Source organism: Bufo gargarizans, chromosome 6 (assembly GCF_014858855.1).
Source record: "Bufo gargarizans isolate SCDJY-AF-19 chromosome 6, ASM1485885v1, whole genome shotgun sequence".
In the NCBI taxonomy this organism is placed as follows: domain Eukaryota; kingdom Metazoa; phylum Chordata; class Amphibia; order Anura; family Bufonidae; genus Bufo; species Bufo gargarizans.
Genome location: NC_058085.1, coordinates 211,486,770 through 211,506,326, shown reverse-complemented (window position 1 = coordinate 211,506,326; position 19,557 = coordinate 211,486,770). Strand labels below are relative to the sequence as shown.

The following is a 19,557-nucleotide window of genomic DNA, read 5'->3' as shown; positions in this document are numbered from 1 at the left end:
CCATTGGCATATATTTAGGCCCAGCACACACACAGGCAGAGGAGAGAGGTCCTGTAACAGAGAATCTGTCTTCATGTCAGCAGAGAATTAGTCTGCATGTCATAGCAGAGAATGAGGCTTCACGTCAGCCACCACTGCAACAGTCCATTGGCATATATTTAGGCCCAGCACACACACAGGCAGAGGAGAGAGGTCCCGTAACAGAGAATCTGTCTTCATGTCAGCAGAGAATTAGTCTGCATGTCATAGCAGAGAATGAGGCTTCACGTCAGCCACCACTGCAACAGTCCATTGGCATATATTTAGGCCCAGCACACACACAGGCAGAGGAGAGAGGTCCCGTAACAGAGAATCTGGCTTCATGTCAGCAGAGAATCAGTCTGCATGTCATAGCAGAGAATGAGGCTTCACGTCAGCCACCACTGCAACAGTCCATTGGCATATATTTAGGCCCAGCACCCAGGCAGAGGAGAGAGGTCCCGTAACAGACAATCTGGCTTCATGTCAGCAGAGAATCATTCTGCATGTCATAGCAGAGAATCAGGCTTCACGTCACCCAACATTGGAACAGTCCATTGGCATATATTTAGGCCCCGGCACCCAGACACAGGAGAGGTTCATTCAACTTTGGGTAGCCTCGCAATATAATGGTAAAATGAAAATAAAAATAGGATTGAATGAGGAAGTGCCCTGGAGTCCAATAATATATGGTTAAGGGGAGGTAGTTAATGTCTAATCTGGACAAGGGACGGACAGATCCTGTGGGATCCATGCCTGGTTCATTTTTATGAACGTCAGCTTGTCCACATTGGCTGTAGACAGGCGGCTGCGTTTGTCTGTAATGACGCCCCCTGCCGTGCTGAATACACGTTCAGACAAAACGCTGGCCGCCAGGCAGGCCAGCACCTCCAAGGCATAAAAGGCAAGCTCTGGCCACGTGGACAATTTAGAGACCCAGAAGTTGAATGGGGCCGAACCATCAGTCAGTACGTGGAGGGGTGTGCACACGTACTGTTCCACCATGTTAGTGAAATGTTGCCTCCTGCTAACACGTTGCGTATCAGGTGGTGGTGCAGTTAGCTGTGGCGTGTTGACAAAAGTTTTCCACATCTCTGCCATGCTAACCCTGCCCTCAAAGGAGCTGGCATTGACACAGCTGCCTTGGCGACCTCTTGATCCTCCTCTGCCTTGGCCTTGGGCTTCCACTTGTTCCCCTGTGACATTTGGGAATGCTCTCAGTAGCGCGTCTACCAACGTGCGCTTGTACTCGCGCATCTTCCTATCACGCTCCAGTGCAGGAAGTAAGGTGGGCACATTGTCTTTGTAGCGTGGATCCAGCAGGGTGGCAACCCAGTAGTCCGCACAGGTTAAAATGTGGGCAACTCTGCTGTCGTTGCGCAGGCACTGCAGCATGTAGTCGCTCATGTGTGCCAGGCTGCCCAGGGGTAAGGACAAGCTGTCCTCTGTGGGAGGCGTATCGTCATCGTCCTGCCTTTCCCCCCAGCCACGCACCAGTGATGGACCCGAGCTGCGTTGGGTGCCACCCCGCTGTGACCATGCTTCATCCTCATCCTCCTCCACCTCCTCCTCATCCTCGTCCTCCTCGTCCTCCAGTAGTGGGCCCTGGCTGGCCACATTTGTACCTGGCCTCTGCTGTTGCCAAAAACCTCCCTCTGAGTCACTTCGAAGAGACTGGCCTGAAAGTGCTAAAAATGACCCCTCTTCCTCCTCCTCCTCCTCCTCCTGGGCCACCTCCTCTTCCATCATCGCCCTAAGTGTTTTCTCAAGGAGACATAGAAGTGGTATTGTAACGCTGATAACGGCGTCATCGCCACTGGCCATGTTGGTGGAGTACTCGAAACAGCGCAACAGGGCACACAGGTCTCGCATGGAGGCCCAGTCATTGTTGGTGAAGTGGTGCTGTTCTGTAGTGCGACTGACCCGTGCGTGCTGCAGCTGAAACTCCACTATGGCCTGCTGCTGCTCGCACAGTCTGTCCAGCATGTGCAAGGTGGAGTTCCACCTGGTGGGCACGTCGCATATGAGGCGGTGAGCGGGAAGGCCGAAGTTACGCTGTAGCGCAGACAGGCGAGCAGCAGCAGTATGTGAACGCCGGAAGCGCGAACAAACGGCCCGCACTTTATGCAGCAGCTCTGACATGTCGGGGTAGTTGTGAATGAACTTCTGCACCACCAAATTCAGCACATGCGCCAAGCAAGGGATGTGCGTCAAATTGGCTAGTCCCAGAGTTGCAACGAGATTTCGCCCATTATCGCACACCACCAGGCCGGGCTTGAGGCTCACCGGCAGCAACCACTCGTCGGTCTGTTGTTCTATACCCCGCCACAACTCCTGTGCGGTGTGGGGCCTGTCCCCCAAACATATGAGTTTCAGAATGGCCTGCTGACGTTTACCCCGGGCTGTGCTGAAGTTGGTGGTGAAGGTGTGTGGCTGACTGGATGAGCAGGTGGAAGAAGAGGAGGAGGAAGCCGAGAAGGAGGAGGTGGCAACAGGAGGCAAAGAATGTTGCCCTACGATCCTTGGCGGCAGAAGGACGTGCGCCAAACAGCTCTCCGCCTGGGGCCCAGCTGCCACTACATTTACCCAGTGTGCAGTTAGGGAGATATAGCGTCCCTGGCCGTGCTTACTGGTCCACGTATCTGTGGTTAGGTGGACCTTGCCACAGATGGCGTTGCGCAGTGCACACTTGATTTTATCGGATACTTGGTTGTGCAAGGAAGGCACGGCTCTCTTGGAGAAGTAGTGGCGGCTGGGAACAACATACTGTGGGACAGCAAGCGACATGAGCTGTTTGAAGCTGTCTGTGTCCACCAGCCTAAATGACAGCATTTCATAGGCCAGTAGTTTAGAAATGCTGGCATTCAGGGCCAGGGATCGAGGGTGGCTAGGTGGGAATTTACACTTTCTCTCAAATGTTTGTGAGATGGAGAGCTGAACGCTGCCGTGTGACATGGTTGAGACGCTTGGTGACGGAGGTGGTGGTGGTGGTGTTGGTGGTACATCCCCTGTTTGCTGGGCGGCAGGTGCCAACGTTCCTCCAGAGGCGGAGGAAGAGGCCGAGGCGGCAGCAGCAGAAGAGGCCGAGGCGGCAGCAGCAGAAGAGGTAGCAGGGGGAGCCTGAGTGACTTCCTTGGTTTCAAGGTGTTTACTCCACTGCAGTTCATGCTTTGCATGCAGGTGCCTGGTCATGCAGGTTGTGCTCAGGTTCAGAACGTTAATGCCTCGCTTAAGGCTCTGATGGCACAGCGTGCAAACCACTCGGGTCTTGTCGTCAGCACATTGTTTGAAGAAGTGCCATGCCAGGGAACTCCTTGAAGCTGCCTTTGGGGTGCTCGGTCCCAGATGGCGGCGGGCAGTAGCAGGCGGAGTCTCTTGGCGGCGGGTGTTCTGCTTTTGCCCACTGCTCCCTCTTTTGCTACGCTGTTGGCTCGGTCTCACCACTGCCTCTTCCTCCGAACTGTGAAAGTCAGTGGCACGACCTTCATTCCATGTGGGGTCTAGGACCTCATCATCCCCTGCATCGTCTTCCACCCAGTCTTGATCCCTGACCTCCTGTTCAGTCTGCACACTGCAGAAAGACGCAGCAGTTGGCACCTGTGTTTCGTCATCATCAGAGACATGCTGAGGTGGTATTCCCATGTCCTCATCATCAGGAAACATAAGTGGTTGTGCGTCAGTGCATTCTATATCTTTCACCGCTGGGGAAGGGCTAGGTGGATGCCCTTGGGAAACCCTGCCAGCAGAGTCTTCAAACAGCATAAGAGACTGCCGCATAACTTGAGGCTGAGACAGTTTCCCTGGTATGCATGGGGGTGATGTGACAGACTGATGGGGTTGGTTTTCAGGCGCCATCTGTGAGCTTTCTGCAGAAGACTGGGTGGGAGATAATGTGAACGTGCTGGATCAACTGTCGGCCACCCAATTGACTAATGCCTGTACCTGCTCAGGCCTTACCATCCTTAGAACGGCATTGGGCCCCACCATATATCGCTGTAAATTCTGGCGGCTACTGGGACCTGAGGTAGTTGGTACACTAGGACGCGTGGATGTGGCAGAACGGCCACGTCCTCTCCCAGCACCAGAGGGTCCACTAACACCACCACGACCATGTCCACGTCCGCGTCCCTTACTAGATGTTTTTCTCATTGTTATGGTTCACCACAACAACAAAAATATTATTTGGCCCAATGTATTGTATTCAAATTCAGCGGGATATAAATTTGAGGCCTAGTATTTAGGCGCTGGGTGACCGGTATGGATTTACTAACAAAATTAGACTTGGAAATGCACAGTAGCGTGTGTGTGAAGTTATTCTGAATGACCCTATGTGCACCTTGAATATTATATACCCTTTTAGGGATAGATTTCAAATAGCTCTGATATAGCAGAAACCACTAAATTATGAAATTGCTAAATTGGGAATTGTATTTCAACCCAGAACAAAAAATGTGCTTTGACGGACACTAAATAACTTTCCCAGCCACAACAGGACAGCGGTAACGAGAGATTTAGCGGGATATAAATTTGAGGCCTAGTATTTAGGCGCTGGGTGACCGGTATGGATTTAGTGACAGAATTAGACTTGGAAATGCACAGTAGCGTGTGTGTGAAGTTATTCTGAATGACCCTATGTGCACCTTGAATATTATATACCCTTTTAGGGATAGATTTCAAATAGCTCTGATATAGCAGGAACCACTAAATTATGAAATTGCTAAATTGGGAATTGTACTTCAACCCAGAACAAAAAATGTGCTTTGACGGACACTAAATAACTTTCCCAGCCACAACAGGACAGCGGTAACGAGAGATTTAGCGGGATATAAATTTGAGGCCTAGTATTTAGGCGCTGGGTGACCGGTATGGATTTAGCGACAGAATTAGACTTGGAAATGCACAGTAGCGTGTGTGTGAAGTTATTCTGAATGACCCTATGTGCACCTTGAATATTATATACCCTTTTAGGGATAGATTTCAAATAGCTCTGATATAGCAGGAACCACTAAATTATGAAATTGCTAAATTGGGAATTGTACTTCAACCCAGAACAAAAAATGTGCTTTGACGGACACTAAATAACTTTCCCAGCCACAACAGGACAGCGGTAACGAGAGATTTAGCGGGATATAAATTTGAGGCCTAGTATTTAGGCGCTGGGTGACCGGTATGGATTTAGTGACAGAATTAGACTGGGATATGGCCAAAAAATAACCACACTATTGCTGGTTAAATGCACTTGGTGACGGGCGCAGCTTGCCCCTGATGTAGTATATGGCCAAAAAATGAACAGACTATTGCTGGTTAAATGCACTTGGTGTCACAGCTTGACGAACCACACTACTGAGGGTTAAATGCACTTGGTGACGGGCGCAGCTTGCCCCTGATGTAGTATATGGCCAAAAAATGAACAGACTATTGCTGGTTAAATGCACTTGGTGACGGGCGCAGCTTGCCCCTGATTTAGTATATGGCCAAAAAATGAACAGACTATTGCTGGTTAAATGCACTTGGTGTGATAGCTTGACCAACCACACTAAAGAGGGTTAAATGCACTTGGTGACGGGCGCAGCTTGCCCCTGATGTAGTATATGGCCAAAAAATGAACAGACTATTGCTGGTTAAATGCACTTGGTGACGGGCGCAGCTTGCCCCTGATTTAGTATATGGCCAAAAAATGAACAGACTATTGCAGGTTAAATGCACTTGGTGTGATAGCTTGACCAACCACACTACTGAGGGTTAAATGCACTTGGTGACGGGCGCAGCTTGCCCCTGATGTAGTATATGGCCAAAAAATGAACAGACTATTGCTGGTTAAATGCACTTGGTGACGGGCGCAGCTTGCCCCTGATTTAGTATATGGCCAAAAAATGAACAGACTATTGCTGGTTAAATGCACTTGGTGTGATAGCTTGACCAACCACACTACTGAGGGTTAAATGCACTTGGTGACGGGCGCAGCTTGCCCCTGATGTAGTATATGGCCAAAAAATGAACAGACTATTGCTGGTTAAATGCACTTGGTGTCACAGCTTGACGAACCACACTACTGAGGGTTAAATGCACTTGGTGACGGGCGCAGCTTGCCCCTAATGTAATATATGGCGAAAAATTAACAGACTATTGCTGGTTAAATGCACTTGGTGTGACAGCTTCACCCTGATGTAGGCTTTAGCCAAAAAACAACCACACCATTGAGGGTTAAATGCACTTGGTGACAGGCGCAGCTTGCCCCTGATTTAGTATATGGCCAAAAAATGAACAGACTATTGCTGGTTAAATGCACTTGGTGTGACAGCTTCACCCTGATGTAGGCTTTAGCCAAAAAACAACCACACCATTGAGGGTTAAATGCACTTGGTCGCAGCTTGGATGCACTTGGTCGCAGCACCGCACAAGACACAAAATGGCCGCCGATCACCCCAGAAAAAAGTGACTGACAAACGGTCTGGGCAGCCTAAAAACAGTGAGTGAGCATTTGAATTTCAGCAGCTCAATGATGCACAGCTGCAGATCGATCGATTAATCAAGTGAAGTCCTTTGGAGGAGTTAATCTGCCTAATCTCGCCCTACTGTCGCAGCCGCAACCTCTCCCTACGCTAATCAGAGCAGAGTGACGGGCGGCGCTATGTGACTCCAGCTTAAATAGAGGCTGGGTCACATGGTGCTCTGGCCAATCACAGCCATGCCAATAGTAGGCATGGCTGTGACGGCCTCTTGGGGCAAGTAGTATGACGCTTGTTGATTGGCTGCTTTGCAGCCTTTCAAAAAGCGCCAAGAAAGCGCCACAAAAAGCGCCAAGAAAGCGACGAACACCGAACCCGAACCCGGACTTTTACGAAAGTTCGATTTCGCTCATCCCTATTAGGAAGCTTTGCAAAAGTTTGACAGGAAATTTCATTAGCTACGAATTAATTCATCTCAAATTGCTAGGTTAAAACTCTATTCAGTCAATAGGGCCGCTAAATCAAACACACCCGTCTAACGGCCGTTAAAAACGGTAATATGCTAGTGCAGTATGACTTTTGAGTAAAAAAAATTAAATAAAATCACTCTTCCACTTGCTCACGCACATGCAGTCCGCACCTCTCTTGAATGGAAAAGACCTGCCAAAGGACCTGCGCTGAGCGTGATGACACCACTGCCCGCTTTCAGTGTGATCACGTGGTGACGATGATGTAGTAACAAGCCAGCAATCCAGGGGTTAGGGACAGTTTAGGGACATATTTAGTTAGAAAGATTGAAACAATAGGTAGTCAGGGGTTTAGGGTGATCACTCAGAGCTTCTGGTGGCAAGTGGAAAGTTCAAAATCCTACACCAACCTAATTTTTTCTGAACATGCCTTGTTTAATAAAAACTAATAAACACCAGTTTCTACAGTTCATAGGCTTTTTCCCAGCATCTCCAGCCAATGCTGTGCAATCATCCCTTTTATTTCTAAAAACAAATTAAAATTTTACTACTGCTTATAATTAGGCACTGAATAATTGTGCCCAGGGTTGGTGTCAGCATCCGGAATACTTGGGGAAAATGCCGGGCCCACTGCTCGTGGGGGGCCCACTGAACAGATCTCCTGGCACCCCGAACGGGTACCTCCATCGATAGATGCTCCTAGTGCTTTCCGAGGACTCCAAGCACTCCACTTGACACCGTACGCACTGCAGACCCCACGAACCGCCGAAGCTTGGTTGAGGTCTCACCGTCTCCTACCCACCCTGGACCTACGACAAGGCTCCAGGCTCCAGTGGGTGAACCTCTCCTAAAACCAGAGAGCAGGAACAGCCCTTACAAGAGCTAGTAGTTATGCCAGGGGAGTATAGCAAATCTTCAGCGTATAGCAATCCCCCAGTGTTGATCAGTTATCCAAACACCAGCCTCAACATGATGAAGGATAAAACAGGAACACTTTATTGAGGGCTACCCGCCCGTATTTATGCAGGTCCCCATCTGGTGGACACACCCCTAGGGGACCAGAAGGAAGACTGTGACACAGGACAGGACAGATATGCAGCAATTCAGGATACACAGACACAATACATCCCCACAATGCATCATGGTTTCCTCCTCTCTGCCCTGAAGACACCCGAGGAGCAATTCAATTATCTCTCAGGACAAAGGGAAATTGTCAATACACATGTGGAGACAACAGGACAGAAATCACCATTTAAACATACAATGTCACACCCTTACAGTAAACACAGACCTTTAACACATCCCCAGATAGCTCAAGTCTGAGTGCATATTATTAGGTGAATGGCACTCAGACTACACAAATACAATAAAATTGGCTATCTGGGTACCGTCATATAACATAAAATACAATTCCAAAGACAGATTTAAGCTGTGCGGCCGGTCTGTCTTCTCCTTTAAAGTTAGTATGGGCCATAATCCTGAGGCAAGAGGCTGGTAAACAGGCCCCTCCAAAACCCAGTGGCGAGGTTGGTTTCGCCACAAGTGGTAAGCCAAGGTGGGGCAGTACGCACCGGGTGCCGGCTCTCAGAGGAGTGCAGATGGAGATGCTTATTGCTGCAGCGCATGGGGAACCGGTGGTCCTTTCATTCTATAAAAGCAGCTCATCTCCCTGTGTTCCTTCTCTCCTCCAGGCCCGGCCCAGTGGTGACATCATGATGTCATGATGGGGAAGAGAAGGTGCGCAGGGAAACAAGCTGCGGAAAATGAATTGAAAGGACTGCAAGCTCCCCTGAGCTCCAGCAATGATCGGTATGGAGGGGGACACTGGGGGGGCATTATACTGTGTGTGGAGACCACACAGGGGGCACTGTTCTTTGTGGGGGGGGGCACTGGGGATCATTATACTGTACAGCTACTTCAACATGTCCATTCTAAACTGTCCTCTCACCTCTCCTCTCTCCTCTGTCCTCTCACCTCTCCTTCTTTGACCAGCTACAATCTGGCTTCCTACCCCACCACGCAACTGAAACTGGCCTTACCAAAGTCACCAACAACCTTCTAACAGCCAAAATAAAAAATTACAGTGTCCTTCTCCTTCTTGAGATGTCCTCTGCCTTTGACACAGTTGACCACTACCTTTTGTTACAAACTCTTTCATCTCTTGGCATCACTGACCTGGCCCTCTCTTGGATCACATCATACCTCACAGACCGGACATTTAGCATTTCCCACTCTCACACCACCTCCTCATCTCATTCCCTCTCTGTTGATGTACCACAAGGCTCTTTCCTAGGTCCCCTGCTCTTATTTATCTACACCCTCGGCCTGGGACAGCTTATACAGTCCCATGCCTTTTAGTATCACTTTTATGCTGACTGCACACAAATCTTCCTTTCTGGTCCAGACATCACCACTTTACTATCCAGAGTCCCGCAATGCCTATCTTCCATAGCCTCCTTCTTCTCCTCTCGCTTTCTTAAAAGCATTATCCGGTATCTACAACAGCCCCTCTATGTACCTGCCCCCTCTGTGGGAATATACTTGCCTCGCTCCCAGCGCCGATCCTGGTCCCCGCACAACCGCTGCTGCTTCTCCCTGTAAACAGATGAAAACATCTGGTGTCGGGGGGGGGGGGGGGAGCAGCCAATGGCAGGCAGGCATGGAGACGAGACTCCCTAGCACTGCGGGAGACGCTAGGGAGGCTCGTGCCCATCTCCGCTTTCCATTGGCTGCCCCCCCCCCAACACTGCATGTTTTCATCCGTGTACACGGAGAAGCAGCAGCGGTGGTGCTGGAACCAGGAGTGGCGCTGGGAGCGGGGTAAGTATATTCCCACTGAGGGGCCCGGCACATGCGGGGGCTGTTGTAGATACTGGATAACACCTTTAAACTTGACATAGATAAAACAGAATTTATCATATTTCCCTCATCTTGCTCAACCCCACCAACAGACTTATCTATCACGATCAATGGCTGCACACTCTTCCCTGTCAACCAAGTCCGCTGCCTTGGAGTGACCTTGCATTCTGCCCACTGCTTCAGACCGCACATCCAAGCACTTTCCACCACCTGCCGCCTCTAACTCAAAACAGATCTCCTACATCCGCACATTCCTCAGCCATGAGTCTGTGGCCTTCCACCTAGTACTCTCGCACCCCTCCAATGTATCCTCAACTCTGCTGCCTGACTAATCCACCTTTTCCCCATTACTCCTCTGCCAATCCTTTTTACTGGCTCCCGATTGCCCAGCAAATTCAGTTAAAAATTCTAACAAATATGTATAAAGCCATCCACAACCTGTCCCCTCCGTACATCTCAGAGCTACTTTATCAATACATCCCTAAACGTAATATCCGATTGTCACAAGACCTCCTTCTCGCCTCTATTTTTATCACCTCTTCCCATAACCGCCTCCAAGTCTTCTCCCGTGCATCCCCCCTACTCTGGAACTCTCTTCCCCAACATATCAGACTCTCACCTACAGTGGAATCCTTCAAAAGAAACCTGAAAACCAACTTCTTCAGACAAGCCTACAACCAGTGACCCTGCTGCTGCTATACCGTCATGACCAGCTTTACCCTCACCTACTGTGTCCTTCCTCCATACCTTGTAGATTATATGCCCTCACAGGCAGGGTCCTCTTTCCTTCTGTACAAGTCTGTAACTCAACTTGTTCATTGTGGCGGAACCCGCCTCGCCACTGGGCATTGGAGAGGCCTGGATGCCCGCCTCCTACCTGCTGACTATGGCCCCTGGTGATTTGGTACGTTTGAATGCAATATTTGGGCATGTGGTATTTTATATTGCTGCTACTGGCCCTTTAATGGCCATGTTATGACTTTTAGGAACAATGCCCCTTTAAGACTGTGTAGCAGATTGCATTCAGGCTGTCTTAAATACTATGCATGTTATTATGTGTTCGGTTGAATTGTATATGTGTATGCCAGGGTTCAAGTTAGTCCATTACGTTTGGTAATTGTATTTTGTGGATTGCGTCTGAGACAATGCTTATTGTGTTTTGTTAATTACATCTCAGACAATGCTCATTGTGTTTTGTTTATTGCGTTAGAGACAGAGGGAAGGGGATTTTGTGTACAATTGCTGGGAAGGTTTAAATACTGTAGATACATATGATTGGCTGTGGGTGGTACCTTGTTGGAAGATGTGTATAAATCAATGCTTGTGTTAAAATAAAGAGAGTTCCTGTTTTAAACCTCAAGGTGAAGTGTCGTCTCATTCTTGGGGGAGGATTTATTGCATGCTGTCCCAGTTTGACTGCTAGGAGTGAAAACCTATTCGTATGGTTCCTATTCAACTGCCTACAGCATTCATTGCTGGGAGAGGATTTATATGCTGGTTCGGTGATTGTGGTGTCTGCCAGAGTGCTTGGAAGCCTCAGGAAAACGCTAGGAGCATCCGTCAACGGAGGTACTCAGTCGGGGTGCCAGGTGATCCGTTACATTGGTGGCAAGCAGTGGGATGGCATCCTAGTGCGAGGAGAAGCAGCTCAGAGACACCGGTAACGTGTGGAGTTACAAATTGAGGGCAAACGCTAGCACTCGTGCAGCGCCCCTGGGAGCAGAGGTATCCAGCGACTTGGAGCAGACAAGTATGGAAGGCTCTGAAAATGACTGGCTGGCCGAGGTGAGGCAGCGAGTGGACCAGTATGGAGATAATGTGTCCATGGATATATGCCAGGCCATCTGGAACCAGGTCACAGCCAAGCGACACGCAAGGATGGAACGAGAATTACGACTGGCGAAAGAAAGAGAAATTGCCCAGCAGAAGGAGTGTTACAGCAGCCGAGCAGAGGCTGCATCCGAGGAGGTAAGCCGTTTCCCCTTGAGGTGGCCAGAGGAACCCGAAGTAGGGGTCCTCATAGACTGGTCCTGTGAGGAACCACAACAGGCAGGTGGAGACGGGACCGAGGTCTCTCCACCGGGATGCTGGGCAGCTGGCCCAGACCCTCAGCAGCAGCCGGAGTTGCCAGGTGTAGACGCAGGTGGTCCTTACTCGCAAATGTTGAGGGACCTCACAGACTGGTCCTGGGAAGACCCACAGATGGCAGGTGGAGATGGGACCGAGATCTCTCTACCGGCCCTACAGGGATACTGGGCAGCCGGCCCAGATCTCCAACTCCAGCAGCAGTACCAGGAGGAGGAGGTAAGCAACCCCTCCCCTCCACAGCCAACTCCAAACCAGGTACTGGGGTCAGTAAAAGGAGTCGTTAGCCCCCTCTGGCCCCCTCCCAGCAGAAGAGCTGGCATCTGGGCAGAGCGCCGCTGGCCTCTGCCCTACTTGTCCCCTTACTACCCAGCAGGACTGTACTCCAGTCCCTCCAGCAGAAGAGCTGGCATCAGGGCAGAGAGCCGCTAGCCTCTGCTCCACCGACCCCCTTGTTACAGGGCTGGCTTGTACCCCCCTCGCCCCAGCAGAATTGCTGGCATCAGTGCAGAACACCGCTGGCCGCTGTTCCCCAAGTAGCCCCAGCGGTTTGCCTAGCACACCAAGGGGAGACAGCAAGCCCCACAACAGTGCAGATGGGACCGTAGTCTCTGTACCTGCACCACTGGAGATATGGACAGTCTGTCCTGGTGCACAACAACAGGACAATGTATTGGAAGGAGAGGCAGTCTGTTTTCCCCTACAACAAGGGAGGGTGTCGCAGAGAGAGGAGCCTGTTACCCCTTCCCCCCAGAAACAGCTTTGTTCAACCAGGGGAGAGGGCACCCTGGTTACCTTCCCCCCAAGTCATGGATCTACAACTGGGCACAAGTGGCAGGGGGCCATAGGGACCACTACACCCTTGGAGAAAGGCCGGCTGACTATCAGAGCCCCAGACCGCCTGGAGGTCTGGAGTCTGGATAGTCTCAATGGGAAAGGGGAGAAATGTGGCGGAACCCGCCTCGCCACTGGGCATTGGAGAGGCCTGGATGCCCGCCTCCTACCTGCTGACTATGGCCCCTGGTGATTTGGTACGTTTGAATGCAATATTTGGGCATGTGGTATTTTATATTGCTGCTACTGGCCCTTTAATGGCCATGTTATGACTTTTAGGAACAATGCCCCTTTAAGACTGTGTAGCAGATTGCATTCAGGCTGTCTTAAATACTATGCATGTTATTATGTGTTCGGTTGAATTGTATATGTGTATGCCAGGGTTCAAGTTAGTCCATTACGTTTGGTAATTGTATTTTGTGGATTGCGTCTGAGACAATGCTTATTGTGTTTTGTTAATTACATCTCAGACAATGCTCATTGTGTTTTGTTTATTGCGTTAGAGACAGAGGGAAGGGGATTTTGTGTACAATTGCTGGGAAGGTTTAAATACTGTAGATACATATGATTGGCTGTGGGTGGTACCTTGTTGGAAGATGTGTATAAATCAATGCTTGTGTTAAAATAAAGAGAGTTCCTGTTTTAAACCTCAAGGTGAAGTGTCGTCTCATTCTTGGGGGAGGATTTATTGCATGCTGTCCCAGTTTGACTGCTAGGAGTGAAAACCTATTCGTATGGTTCCTATTCAACTGCCTACAGCATTCATTGCTGGGAGAGGATTTATATGCTGGTTCGGTGATTGTGGTGTCTGCCAGAGTGCTTGGAAGCCTCAGGAAAACGCTAGGAGCATCCGTCAACGGAGGTACTCAGTCGGGGTGCCAGGTGATCCGTTACATTGGTGGCAAGCAGTGGGATGGCATCCTAGTGCGAGGAGAAGCAGCTCAGAGACACCGGTAACGTGTGGAGTTACAAATTGAGGGCAAACGCTAGCACTCGTGCAGCGCCCCTGGGAGCAGAGGTATCCAGCGACTTGGAGCAGACAAGTATGGAAGGCTCTGAAATGACTGGCTGGCCGAGGTGAGGCAGCGAGTGGACCAGTATGGAGATAATGTGTCCATGGATATATGCCAGGCCATCTGGAACCAGGTCACAGCCAAGCGACACGCAAGGATGGAACGAGAATTCCGACTGGCGAAAGAAAGAGAAATTGCCCAGCAGAAGGAGTGTTACAGCAGCCGAGCAGAGGCTGCATCCGAGGAGGTAAGCCGTTTCCCCTTGAGGTGGCCAGAGGAACCCGAAGTAGGGGTCCTCATAGACTGGTCCTGTGAGGAACCACAACAGGCAGGTGGAGACGGGACCGAGGTCTCTCCACCGGGATGCTGGGCAGCTGGCCCAGACCCTCAGCAGCAGCCGGAGTTGCCAGGTGTAGACGCAGGTGGTCCTTACTCGCAAATGTTGAGGGACCTCACAGACTGGTCCTGGGAAGACCCACAGATGGCAGGTGGAGATGGGACCGAGATCTCTCTACCGGCCCTACAGGGATACTGGGCAGCCGGCCCAGATCTCCAACTCCAGCAGCAGTACCAGGAGGAGGAGGTAAGCAACCCCTCCCCTCCACAGCCAACTCCAAACCAGGTACTGGGGTCAGTAAAAGGAGTCGTTAGCCCCCTCTGGCCCCCTCCCAGCAGAAGAGCTGGCATCTGGGCAGAGCGCCGCTGGCCTCTGCCCTACTTGTCCCCTTACTACCCAGCAGGACTGTACTCCAGTCCCTCCAGCAGAAGAGCTGGCATCAGGGCAGAGAGCCGCTAGCCTCTGCTCCACCGACCCCCTTGTTACAGGGCTGGCTTGTACCCCCCTCGCCCCAGCAGAATTGCTGGCATCAGTGCAGAACACCGCTGGCCGCTGTTCCCCAAGTAGCCCCAGCGGTTTGCCTAGCACACCAAGGGGAGACAGCAAGCCCCACAACAGTGCAGATGGGACCGTAGTCTCTGTACCTGCACCACTGGAGATATGGACAGTCTGTCCTGGTGCACAACAACAGGACAATGTATTGGAAGGAGAGGCAGTCTGTTTTCCCCTACAACAAGGGAGGGTGTCGCAGAGAGAGGAGCCTGTTACCCCTTCCCCCCAGAAACAGCTTTGTTCAACCAGGGGAGAGGGCACCCTGGTTACCTTCCCCCCAAGTCATGGATCTACAACTGGGCACAAGTGGCAGGGGGCCATAGGGACCACTACACCCTTGGAGAAAGGCCGGCTGACTATCAGAGCCCCAGACCGCCTGGAGGTCTGGAGTCTGGATAGTCTCAATGGGAAAGGGGAGAAATGTGGCGGAACCCGCCTCGCCACTGGGCATTGGAGAGGCCTGGATGCCCGCCTCCTACCTGCTGACTATGGCCCCTGGTGATTTGGTACGTTTGAATGCAATATTTGGGCATGTGGTATTTTATATTGCTGCTACTGGCCCTTTAATGGCCATGTTATGACTTTTAGGAACAATGCCCCTTTAAGACTGTGTAGCAGATTGCATTCAGGCTGTCTTAAATACTATGCATGTTATTATGTGTTCGGTTGAATTGTATATGTGTATGCCAGGGTTCAAGTTAGTCCATTACGTTTGGTAATTGTATTTTGTGGATTGCGTCTGAGACAATGCTTATTGTGTTTTGTTAATTACATCTCAGACAATGCTCATTGTGTTTTGTTTATTGCGTTAGAGACAGAGGGAAGGGGATTTTGTGTACAATTGCTGGGAAGGTTTAAATACTGTAGATACATATGATTGGCTGTGGGTGGTACCTTGTTGGAAGATGTGTATAAATCAATGCTTGTGTTAAAATAAAGAGAGTTCCTGTTTTAAACCTCAAGGTGAAGTGTCGTCTCATTCTTGGGGGAGGATTTATTGCATGCTGTCCCAGTTTGACTGCTAGGAGTGAAAACCTATTCGTATGGTTCCTATTCAACTGCCTACAGCATTCATTGCTGGGAGAGGATTTATATGCTGGTTCGGTGATTGTGGTGTCTGCCAGAGTGCTTGGAAGCCTCAGGAAAACGCTAGGAGCATCCGTCAACGGAGGTACTCAGTCGGGGTGCCAGGTGATCCGTTACATTCATGCTTAGAGGAATCTTCTGTATTATGTATGTATAGCCCTTATGATATGTACAGCGCCATGGAATGAATGGCGTTTTAATAATAATAATAATAATAATAATAATGATGATACTGTATGGGGGCACTAGGGGTCATTATACTGTGTGGGTATATGGGGTATCACAGGGGTGATATGTAAATGTAAAAATATATATATTTTAAAATTTTTGGGGAAAGAGGGGTGCCAGAGAAAGGATCCATCCCGTGTACCAAATACTCTAGGCACGCCACAGCCACTGCATCTCCTCACTCCAACATTCAAAAAAGTGAATAGCTACACTGCAGCTGCTCACCTCGTCCCCACACAACAGAAACTGTCTGGCAGCTGCAGGGTGAACTACCGTCCGGGGCACTTTATACTATCCAATTCATATACGGTCTATAGGACCAATAATCCCTTTAGGGGTCCCTAACTAATATAGACATGAAAAACTTATCTTTATTTAATTAAATCTATTAAAGACATGCAAACACCAAAGAACACTGTTTAAAATTATCAGGGTCTGGTGAGTATAGATAGGTAGTTCGTATTGACACTGGTTGGCCTTTGTAGCCCTCTATTCAACCACTGGTGCCTATTGGTAGCACTGCTTATAGTGCATAGCAGTCCATCCTTATAGGATCTACTCATATATTGGCTCTGTGGGGTGGTTTCACCGTTCGCTCTGATCAACCTTTATATTTAGGTTGCAGAGTATAACTTTAATTGTTATTTGGACGTAAACTAGCATTGCATAAACAATTTGCTAGTATGAGCACAGACACTAGTAAACTAATCCAGAGAGAACAGGAGGCCCTGCAGACTCTAGAAAGTCTGCACTTGGAAAGCGAGGGCTTCAGCTCAGAGATTGTACCCCCTTTGACAGACCTGAAACCAAAATCTAAATGTACTCCCCCCTTTTCACAATTCAGACAAATAGAGGCCTTTGTACAGTTGGTGTCTCAAGACATCAACAAGTTAAAAACAAATAAGGATACCATCCCTGGAAACCTTACAGAGGAGGAAATTATTGCTCTGGAGGAATAGGGAATGAATAAGGACATAATTCTGAAACCAAGTGACAAGGGGGGCAATATAGTGATCCAAGATAGGGAGGACTACGAAGGAATGGTAAACAGGCTGCTAAAGGATGGAGAAATTTATCAGACTCTACAAGGAAATCCAACTAAGAAATATCTGGAGGACCTTAAAGGAATTTTGAGGTCAGCAAGAGATCAGTGTCTGATATCTAAAGATGATTTTTTGTACAATAAAAGCCCCACTATCCCTACCTTTTATGCACTGCCAAAAGTGCATAAAAGGAAGAATCCAATACCTGGACGTCCGATAATTTCGGGGAAGGACTCCCTTAGTTAAGCAGCCAGTAAGTATGTAGATGAGATATTGAGACCATTTGTGACATCACCACATTCACATATAAAAGATACCAACGAAGTACTGACTAAAATGAAGGACATATCACTATCACCATCTACATATATGGCCAGCCTGGACGTGGAGGCCTTATACAGTAACATTGATCATGAACTGGGCATAAAAGCAACCAAACACTTTCTGGATATGAAAAGCACTAGTTTTCACGAGCACAATAATTTTGTAATTTGTTTGTTAAGATTTATTCTCACCCACAATTATTTCCTATGTAACGGTACCTTCTATCAACAGAAGAAGGGTACCGCGATGGGGACCCCGTGTGCACCGACCTTTGCAAATTTATTTTTGGGATGGTGGGAGAACACTATATTTTTTCCCGACATTTTTGCACAATTCACCAATCACATATCATTTTGGGGGAGGTTTATTGATGATATTTTGTTATTTTGAGACATTGGGAAACAGGAATTCATTAATTTTGTTGACATGTTAAATCACAATGAGATAGGGATGCACTTCACCAATGAAATTCATCAAAGCTAGATTTGCTTTCTGGATCTAATGATCCAGAAAGGGATAGATGGACAGATTCTAACAGAAATCCATCGTAAGCCGACCTCGACAAACAGTCTGCTCTACTGGACGAGTTGGCACCCAACAGCTCTGAAAAAGGGGATACCTGTGGGGCAGTACTTGAGAGCGAGGAGAAACTGCACCACAGAGGAAACCTTTAAAAAGGAAGCAGATGAGCTCTTTAAAAGATTTAGAGCCAGAGGTTATCCACGGAAATGTCTTAAAAAAGCATTTAACCGTGCTAAAAGTGCCAACAGGGAAGATCTAATATCCAAAAAATGCGGTAAAGATCAGACAAGGGGGGGGGGGGGGGAAATGATAAGATGCATAGGAACTTACGACTGTAATAATCAACAGGTAATGAAAATCCTAAAAAAACACTGGAAGGTGCTTACCAGTGACAATGAGTTGTGTAATGTCCTGTCTCCATATCCAAGCGTTACGTAGAGGAGGGGAGAAAACCAGAAGGATAAACTTGTCCACAGCTTCCTTCCTAAAAGAGAGGTAACAAATAGAAACTGGTTAAGATCTAGCACAGTAGGGTAATTTCCATGTGGTAATTGCACGTTCTGTAAATACCTACCCAGAGTAAAAAAAAAAAAAAAACAATAGATGGTCGCGAGTACACAATAAGAGATTATTTTAATTGTCAGAGTAGCGGCATTATCTATGTTGCCTCATGTAATGCCCAAAATTAGATGTGGGCGAAACCACACAAGAGTTAAGACGGAGGATATCTGGGCACATCAGTGCCATCAACACTGGTAAAGACACGTCACTCTACAGGCATATAACCTATGTACATGGCGGCAATCTTGAGGTTTTAAAATTCTGGGGATTGACAAGAATGACCCTAGGACTGAGAAGTGGGAATCTAGACCAGAAAACTCCTGCAGGAGGAAGCAAAGTGGATACACAAATTACAGACCTTGAGCCCAAAAGGCCTAAATGAAGGCTTCTCATTTAGGGCCTTCATCTAACATAGGTAAATAACAAACAGTATTAGATTTCTTTGAATACAAACAGAATAAGAGATAATTACTAGACCCAAATTGATAGGCGATACCACATACCATCAAATCCAACTATCAAGTGACCAACGGATATAGACATATGCCAGTCTGATCCTTCCTAATGATCCCCCCCCCCCCCCATAAACAGTGATGTACCCATTCATAGGAAAATACGAAGAACGAACTATAAGGCCTTTACAGATAGTATTAACATAGTGACATATTCAGTCATAGGACAATGAAACTATGGTATCAAGGTAGCTATAAATAAGATGGCCTCGCTGGATAACACATAAATAGTGATAGACCTACTCACAGGACAATTGAACCACAGGATCAAAATAGTAATAACATGGCCTATAGGGATAGCGCATGAACAGTGATGTTTGGTGTGCTACCCATAGGACAATAAAATTATATGGTCCAAGAAACCAATAATATAATGGCCTATATGGAAAGTATAGAATGGGCTGTCAATATGGCCAGCGTAAAAGAAATTGGGTTACCCTGAGAGTGTGTTCCAATATTAATCTGTGGACAGAACAGGGTGGAAATATGGCCAGTATAACCTAGAAATAGGACCAAAAGTCAAACTATTGGTTTATCCCTAGAGTCAGTTATAACATCAATCTGTGAACATCTTAGGTATTTTGGGAACCTTTATGAATGGGTTAAATAATTGCTGGTGGGGAAGGAATGGGAGGGTGGAAATGTCATCCAAAAGGGACGGAGTCTT

General features: G+C 48.4%; 2 protein-coding genes across 2 annotated transcripts in view; one reads left to right on the top strand and one right to left on the bottom strand.

Annotated features, from left to right (window-relative positions):
- C6H10orf71 (chromosome 6 C10orf71 homolog) overlaps nucleotides 1-19,557 on the bottom strand; it is a 1,221,395-nt gene that overhangs the window by 26,191 nt on the left and 1,175,647 nt on the right. Inside the window, exon 4 of the mRNA XM_044296691.1 lies at nucleotides 18,204-18,301. Within this exon, the coding sequence (XP_044152626.1) occupies nucleotides 18,204-18,301 (98 nt within the window). The remainder of the gene's footprint in view (nucleotides 1-18,203; nucleotides 18,302-19,557) is intronic.
- Nucleotides 1-19,557, top strand: part of DRGX (dorsal root ganglia homeobox) — a 420,041-nt gene that overhangs the window by 375,582 nt on the left and 24,902 nt on the right. The gene's annotated exons all lie outside the window — the stretch shown is intronic.